The sequence below is a fragment of the Salvelinus fontinalis genome, chromosome 1 (genome assembly GCF_029448725.1).
Source record: "Salvelinus fontinalis isolate EN_2023a chromosome 1, ASM2944872v1, whole genome shotgun sequence".
Lineage (NCBI taxonomy): Eukaryota > Metazoa > Chordata > Actinopteri > Salmoniformes > Salmonidae > Salvelinus > Salvelinus fontinalis.
In genome coordinates, this window is record NC_074665.1 from 46,595,775 (window position 1) to 46,604,840 (window position 9,066).

Genomic DNA, 9,066 nt, shown 5'->3' on the forward strand with positions numbered 1-9,066 from the left:
TGTGTGCTCTGTTCATAGTGGTCTATTTTGTTTTGCAAATTAACTTATGCTGACACCTTGGCTGTGTTACGCTCCAACACCAATACTGACACATCACAGGAAGAGGAGGAGTGGGGTGGGGGAGAGAGAGGGAGAGGAGGGGCAAGGGCGAGACAGAGCGGGCTGCTGACAAGCAAAACAACCCTGGCTCAACACCGAGAAGCAAATAGAGCGAAGAGGAAAGAACATCAGGACACGACTGCAAAATCTACATTTGACAACTGTGGCCAGGTCTGCCTCTCACAGATTGGACTTCACACACACACACACACCCCCCAACCCATCGCTATGCTGTCGTAAGCCCTAATGGATGCAATTAGTGAAAAAATAAACAACCAGGCAAAAAAATGGATTCAGTGACTAATCAGCTGATCTGTTTATTTTTCACAGACAGCTGCTGCGCATACTAATGAGATGCAGTACGCACAAGCACGTACATGCACACACACGCAGGCACAAATGCACGCAGACACACACACACACACACACACACACACACACACACACACACACACACACACACACACACACACACACACACACACACACACACACACACACACACACACAAACAGTAACCTACGAAACAGCACGGCCACCATTTCTCCTCATTGATATATCACTTTGTTTGTCATTGTGAAAACATCTGCTTCTCACCAAAACGACTGCCTGGGATGTGCAAGGTGTGCACTAAGTGATTGTCTGCGGGACAACGAATACAGCGAGCTGCTGTTGTTTTCCTTGTTGTTGTTTGGACGAGCTCACAAAGCGAAAGAGCTGCAAAATGATCAACAGAACAACAAACACAAAAGAGGTTATTACGGCTCAGCCTGTGTCTGTAACCAGGATGGCTGCCTGGCTTTTGGAGTGAGAGAATGTAAATGAGAAAAGAAAACTCTATATAACATGTAGAAACCTCTTTCCATGGCTTAATCTTGGATGAAAATGTTAATTTCCGCCTAAACGTAATTCTTTTTCATAAGATGGCCATAAACAATAACTGGTAATGTCGCATAGTTTTAGAAAGTTCTGGAACTCACCTGTCTGGTAAAATACAGTTATAAATTGCTGAGGTGTACACACTTTTGAGAACACAAGCTCAAGTACATAGTACAAATATTAGGAAAATATGTAAAATCATATATGATTTTTTCCCTATTCAACAAACATGGGGCAATAGGGCTTGACATTACTGAAATGCTTTCTAAATATATACTGAACAAAAATATAAATGCAACATGTAAAATGCTGGTCCCATGTTTCATGAGCTGAAATAAAAGATCCCAGAAATGTTCCATATGCACAAAAGCTTATTTCTCTCAAATTTGTTTACATCCCTGAGAATTTGTCCTTTGGCAAGATCATCCATGAACTGTAGTTCAGTGTAGTAAAAATCTAATTATAAACGACTTACTATAAGATCTCACCTTTCTTTTAACTGTAAAAAAATATATGGTCATACTTAGTGACAGTACAATATTGGCACCATTTCATATAACTGTCGACAGATATTTTTCTCCTAAACGTCCACTGAGCGACATAGAGACCCCATTCCAATGTGCACAGACTCGTTACAACTTCAGCTTTAAGCACAACGTGTCTGTCTGTGACCAAAAGAGAGTGGTCTTAATTCAATTCGATGACATTATTTAGGACTGGACCGTACAACGTTCACTGAACACTTTGTGTGCCAAAATGTCAGTTGGAACCGGTCCAGAACCGCCCAAAGTCCCCTAAATAGGTGACATAACATCTAAGAGGTTTTAAAATGACAACCATTGTTCTCTATATGGAAATATCTGGTGGCAGAAATTAGATGTGGATTTCAAAAGCATGTCGTCTTGACGCGAGAGACAGAAATGTGTTCAGAATGACTAACAAAGTGTAAATTGTCCCTCACTCCTGCCCTCATTGTCCTGTAAAAATGCTTTGGCACTAAAAGAAACTCCTAGCAACCATTGCTTATTGGCAATGAATAATTATATTCTACAGAGGATGGCATCTCACCCCTCCGCTTTCAAGTAGTAGTTTTTTATTGACGTTAGCTCCCTGAACTTACGCTTTAGCTTCAGCTCAGTGGGCTAACACAGTCCTGCATAGTGCACAGGAGAGCCCGGTTCAAACCCAGTCAGTCACATTGGTCCCGTACGTTGAGTTTTGGTAACGTATCGGCTTCTAGGGTTGTTTCGGACAGGAGTAGGTCAAAGGAGTCGGAACCCAGTCGGTTACACAAGGCTTATCTAGCACGCACAGGAAATACAACTATTCTAATCCAACTTGTCTTGCCACAGTATCGCTCCAAATGATACCGTGGCTTTAAAAATGTCTTACCCCTAAACACAGGCGACACGTCATCAGGTCCAGAGTGGTCCCCATCTCATTGAAGGGGTGTAGGACTGTCCGATTTGGGAATATCTGTCAATCTTCACAATAGACTTTATATCACAGAGATATGGTTCTCTCTACCGGTTTCTTCTCAACCCAGTGATAAATTGGGTAATTCTTAGACAACCTTGCGTGTTTGACAGAGAACGACATCCACACACTCTCTCACACACCCAGACAGGCACCCCTTACAGAGGTCCCCCACTGACTCTCCCCTTCCATGGTTGGTGTCACGTTCCTTCTGGGGTTATTTGAGAACCAATTACAAAGTCTAGCTAGGTAATGATGGATCCTCTTACCAGATCTCATGACCACGAACAATAACGGCAACTTCAATCTCGAATGACCACAACCCAACCCCTCTCCTCTCTCCTTATGTCTCAGGTAATGGTCCTCTATAGTCTGGAAGAGGAGCCACATGGGACTAACCCCATTTGGAACACCCAACCTCCCCTTCTCAAGTTAGGGTTGCCACGAAAGGTTCTGTAGATGACAGGTGGGAAATAATGGTTGGTAAGGGGTTGGTGTTGTGTGGCTTAGTTGGTAAGACTGTGTGGCATTAGCAACGCCAAGGTGATGGGTTCATTTCTCGCAGGGGTGATATGTACTGTAAGTGACTTTAGATAAAAGTGTTTGCTAAGTGGCATTTACAGTGAGCTCCAAAAGTATTGGAACAGTGCCACATTGATGTATTTTTTAATGCTCTGTACTCCAGCATTTTGGATTTGAAATGATACAATGACTATGGGGTTAAAGTGCAGACTGTCAGCCTTAATTTGAGGGTATTTTCATCCATATTGTGGATCCGTTTAAAATTACAACACTTTTTGTATATAGTCCTCCCATTATAGGGGACCAGAAGTATTGGGTCAAATTCACTTATATGTGTATTAAAGTAGTAAAAAGTTAGGTATTTTGGCCCATATTCATAGCACGCAATGACTACATCAAGCTTGTGACTCTACACATTTGTTGGACGCATTTGCTGTTTGTTTTTGATTGTGTTTCAGATTATTTAGCATCCAGGAATTAATGGTAAATAATGTATTGTGTCATTTTGGGAGTCAGTTTTATTGTAAATAAGAATATAATATGTGTCTTAACACTTTTACATTAATGTGGATGCTACCATGATTATGTATAATCCTGAATGATCGTGAATAATGATGAGTGAGAAAGTTTGAGATGCAAAAATATCACCCCCCCTGTTATTGTAATGGTGAGAGGTTAGCATTTCTTTGTGCTTCTATAAAGATTTTCAAAATAATATGCCTTTGGCGGGATTCGACCCAATATCCTGTCATCTATGAGTGTTCTATGGTCCCAGATTCTACTTGCTGAGCTACCGTTCAGAATGAGCTTGTGGTTTTCTGAAATAACGTGCAAACCAGTTCAAAAAGCATTAAACATTTATGGCAATTTAGCTAGCTAGCTTTCTGTTGCTAGCTAATTTGTCCTGGGATATAAACATTGGGTTGTTATTTTACCTGAAATACACAAGGTCCTCTAATACAACCAACAATTAATCAACAGAAAAAAAGGTCAACCGAGTTTGTTTCTAGTAATCACTCCTCCTTCAGGCTTCTTCTTCGTTGGACTTTATATTGTGGTTAGCAACCAACTAAGGTGCATTACCACTACCAACTGGACTGGAGTGTGGACCTCAGTTCATCTTTCAATCACCCATGTGGGTATATGTAAGGAAGAGGCGGGACTTCCAGCGCGTCAAGCATCACAAATAGAACCAAGTTCTATTTTAGCGCCTGGCTACGCAGACGCTCATTGACACGCACAAGCAGTGCGGGTGCAATGATTGAACAACATGCATGTGTACATTTATTTTGCAAACGCGAGCGGTGTGGTCAGCATGGCATCGGCATAAACACTGACAAGATGAATCAGATGTGTGTGGCAATAGCTATCGCATGAGGTTGCCACCAGATAAGCTGGCTAAGGTCGCTAGCTAGCTGCAGTGTCCAACCACGCAGCTAGCTAACTTTAGCTAGATCAAGTGGTCCATCCAGCGTAGCATCCGGTCACTCCATTGCTCTCTCTCACACTCTGGGTGTGTTTGTGTGTCTCTGAAATGTCCTTCTGTTTTAATGACGAGGCCTATAAGCACATCTGTCAATACAGTCAGTGTATCATCTCAGTTAGCTTTTAGTGCCATGTACTAGAAATACATTCTATTGTGTGTGTGTGTGTGTCTTTTTATTTACAGCTTGTAGTGGCACAACCGAGGGGGAGGAGAATGGGCCAGCCAAGAAAATGAAAATCCCCTTCCAAGTGGAAAGGAGCGGTTCAGAAGAGAAGGAGGATGGTGGGTAAATCCTAGCTTAGGGAGGAAAAAGATGATTGAGTTGACTATGGCAATTGATATCTGCACTGTATGATTCCTACCTTTATGTTTATCCCATGCTGACCTGTGTCTGATTTGCACACTAGTAACACGACTGACAGAGAAATGTCGGTAGTGATCGTTGTTTGACTGTTGTAACAGTTACCCGATTTCATTCTGAGTGGAAAATTAAACATCACACTTGGCGTAAACGTTTTTAGTGCGCATTCACCACCACCTGTCCTTGAAATTATATTGTGAAATACATTTTCATGAATGCTATTACATTTTTTATTATTATTCCAATGTCAAGTACCATTTACCTTTTAATGAAATTGAGCACATTGATTGAGTCAACATTGAATCAGACCGTCATTGAAACTGTACCGCCTATGGACTTTGTTTGCGGTCAGTCTTCTTTCGAGACTACCGGTGCTGGAGGACATCTGCAAAATGGTGCTGGCAGACTTAAAGAATAAATGAATGTCAAATCAATTTCACTAAGTTCTTGTCCTTATTACGTTGTTTTCTGATCAGATACTTTTCACTCTTACCTGAGTAGTTTAAGTGGGATACATTTACTTTCACTTGACAGAATTACAGTCTAAGTAACTGTCCTTTACGTCTGTACAGATGTTCATTATTCTACCCACCTCTGCAAAATATACATAGCCTGACTATAAAATGTGGGCCGAGCATACCCACTGGAGGAACGTTGATTGATCTACAGTAGACCTACATCTGTCAATCAACTGATGGCCCGAAACAGCTCGTCGACTCGGCCAGGGAAACACAAACAGTAGCCTATTATCGGCTTTCACACCTTTCATCATGTGACAATGGATAGGCCAACGGGTAGCCTACAGAATGGAGCCTTTCAGAATAATCCAATAACAAGGGGCCTATTGCATCCAGCTGATGTCTCGTTAAACCATCAATATGCTCCAAATTCACCCGCACAACTGATCTCAATTGCAACCATTATAGGTCACCTCTTTACCGCTCCCTAAAAGATGACGTAGGTGTTACCTTATTCAGAGATCTATGTATAATTATGAGATGCTCATATCTCCGTCCTAACAATGGGAGTCGTTGTCCCAAAAGCAGGAAGGCAGGCGACACATGTAGGTCTGCATATTAAGCCCATAGAAAGGTATTTGGGCTTATTCTGGACAGATGTTGGTGAGTGAGCCTTCTCGCTTCGCCTCGTCCTCTCTGCCTTAGTCCTGCTTGCAACCAACGTCTATCAAGATACTGTGTGTTCGCCCTCTGGTTGGTATTGTCAAGAGAACAACTTAGTCCTTTCGTAGCCCTATCCTGCAGCGAATGACCAAAAGCACCCCCTTTGGTCTCATGGGTGGAATGGTATTAATACTTATCATGATTTTATCATTAATAAAGATTATTTTAAAAAAAACAGGTGTTTCTACGTCAAACAGTTTTGTTATATTTCAGTCTTCTGTGATGTATTACATTTTGAGTTTGCCTCACAATGTACATCTCAACTCTATATCTGATATGGTACAGGTGTTTTCTTTTTTTAAGCCCATAACCATGTGTGTGAGGTGTATACGTTTGTTTCAAAGTAGATTTGTTTGAGACTACCCAGAATCCCTCTGTGTGACCCTGATTTAGCCCACTGCAGTAAAAGGTTAACAGACTAAGGGTGATTTATCTATTTGACAAGCATCCGTGCAATAGAAATCAAGTATTTCCTCATTTCCCACAGCAAATCTAATGTGGCAATTTACCCAAAACATTCTATGAATGGAAACTAATGTTCGTGTAGCCTACTGTTATTATTTTATTTGTTTCCTATTTATGTTATCCAAAAGTGTCTGGTATGGTCATTTATTATCAAGATTGGGTGTAGAATATCCCTGGACTGTCCATATGTGAAACATGTCACTAAATCAAGTCAATCAGGGGGATTGTGTTGTGTTGTAGACTTGAGGTCTATTTGTAGTTACTACTGTGTGTCCTGAAAGCCTTTTCAACAAAATCCTTAGTGTTCAGTCTCTATTGACCTATCGTCGGCAGAATCTTTGGAAGAACCGATCGCATACAAATGCATTCATTTAGAGCAATGCATTGATCATTGATAATTACACTACTGTTCAAAAGTTTGGGGTCACTTGGAAATGTCCTTGTTTTTGAAAGAAAAGCACATTTGTGGTCCATTAAAATAACATAAAATTGATCAGAAATACAGTGTAGACATTGTTAATGTTGTAAATGACTATTGTAGCTGGAAACGGCAAATTTTCTATGGAATATCTACAGAGGCGTACAGAGGCCCATTATCAGCAACCACCACACTAGCTGTGTTAGCTAATCCAAGTTTATCATTTTAAAAGTCTAATTGATCATTAGAAAACCCTTTTGCAATTCTGTTAGCACAGCTGAAAACTGTTGTTCTGATTAACAAAGCAATAAAACTGGCCTTCTTTAGACTAGTTGAGTATCTGGAGCATCAGCATTTGTGGATTCGATTACAGGCTCAAAATGGCCAGAAACAAAGAATTTTGTTGTGAAACTCGTCACTCTATTCTTGTTCTGAGAAATGAAGGCTATTCCATGCAAGAAATTGCCAAGAAACTGAAGATCTCGTACAACACTGTGTACTACTCCCTTCACAGAACAGTGCAAACTGGCTCTAACCAGAATAGAAAGAGGAGTTGGAGGCCCCGGTGCACAACTGAGCAAGAAGACAAGTACATTAGAGTGTCTAGTTTGAGAAACAGACGCCTCACAAGTCCTCAACTGGCAGCTTCATTAAATAGTACCCACAAAACACCAGTCTCAACGTCAACAGTGACGAAGCGACTCCGGGATGCTGGCCTTCTAGGCAGAGTTGCAAAGAAAAAGCCATATCTCAGACTGGCCAATAAAAATAAAAGATTAAGATGGGAAAAATAACACAGACACTGGACAGAGTAAGATTGGAAAAAAGGTGTTATGGACAGACGAATCTTAAGTTTGAGGTGTTCGCATCACAAAGAAGAACATCCGTGAGACGCAGAAAAAATGAAAAGATGCTGGAGGAGTGCTTGACGCCATCTGTCAAGCATGGTGGAGGCAATGTGATGGTCTGGGGGTGCTTTGGTGGTTGTAAAGTGGGAGATTTGTACAGGATAAAAGGGATCTTGAAGAAGGAAGGCTATCACTCCATTTTGCAACGCCATGCAATACCCTGTGGATGGTGCTTAATTGGAGCCAATTTCCCCCTACAACAGGACAATGACCCAAAGCACAGCTCCAAACCATGCAAGAACTATTTAGGGAAGAAGCAGTCAGCTGGTATTCTGTCTTTAATGGAGTGGCCAGCACAGTCACCAGATCTCAACCCTATTGAGCTGTTGTGAGAGCAGCTTGACCGTATGGTACGTAAGAAGTGCCCATCAAGCAAATCCAACTTATGGGAGGTGCTTCAGGAAGCATGGGGTGAAATCTCTTCAGGTTACCTCAACAAATTGACAACTAGAATACCAAAGGTCTGCAATGCTGTAATTGCTGCAAATGGAGGATTCTTTGACGAAAGCAAAGTTTGAAGGATACAATTATTATTTCAATTCAAAATCATTATGTATAACCTTGTCAACGTCTTGATTATAATTCATATTCATTTTGCAACTCATTTCATGTATGTTTTCATGGAAAACAAGGACATTTCTAAGTGACCCCAAACTTTTGAACGGTAGTGTATATTTCTGAGGTCAACCAGTGTGTGTGTGTGCGTTGGCAAACACTTACATGCGCACAGTTAAGTGAAGGATGACACAATCACAAATACTTGACACTACAGTCATTTGAAAAGGGACAGAATTCTCTAGGTTGTCTTTTGAACTAAAAAGACTGATATCACATTGAGACCAATAACTTTGAGCCAACATTTTGTGCTGGTTATGTGTTGGCTGGGATAATCACTCTATGCTCTTTGGAATGGAAAGACAGGAAGTTGGGTACTTACAAACTTCCTCTTGAGCTTGCCCTTGCCGCCGCGACTGCCTTTGCCCTCGAGGGGCGCCGACGAGCAGTAGTCTACCATGCCCAGGGGGTCGTCCACGGAGACGCTTTTGCGCAGGTATGCGGTGCGCGTGCGGAAGTGGGAGAAGGGCGATTGTGAGCGGGGGCGGGCGGCGGCACACAGACGCCCCGCCTCCTCCTCGTCCTCCACGTCGTCCTCCAGACGCCACAGCTCCCCTGGAAGAGAGGAGGGAGAGAGAGGGGAGATGAAGAGAGAGGGGGGAGAGAGAGGGGGATGGGGGAGAGAGAGAAAGAGATAGCGAGAGAGTCAATAAACT

General features: G+C 42.0%; 1 protein-coding gene across 3 annotated transcripts in view; it reads right to left on the minus strand.

Annotated features, from left to right (window-relative positions):
* Positions 1-9,066, minus strand: part of LOC129855798 (ankyrin repeat and fibronectin type-III domain-containing protein 1) — a 285,590-nt gene that overhangs the window by 183,309 nt on the left and 93,215 nt on the right. For all 3 annotated transcript variants that reach the window (XM_055923840.1, XM_055923833.1, XM_055923824.1), the window contains one exon: positions 8,733-8,965. In XM_055923840.1, the coding sequence (XP_055779815.1) occupies positions 8,733-8,965 (233 nt within the window). The remainder of the gene's footprint in view (positions 1-8,732; positions 8,966-9,066) is intronic.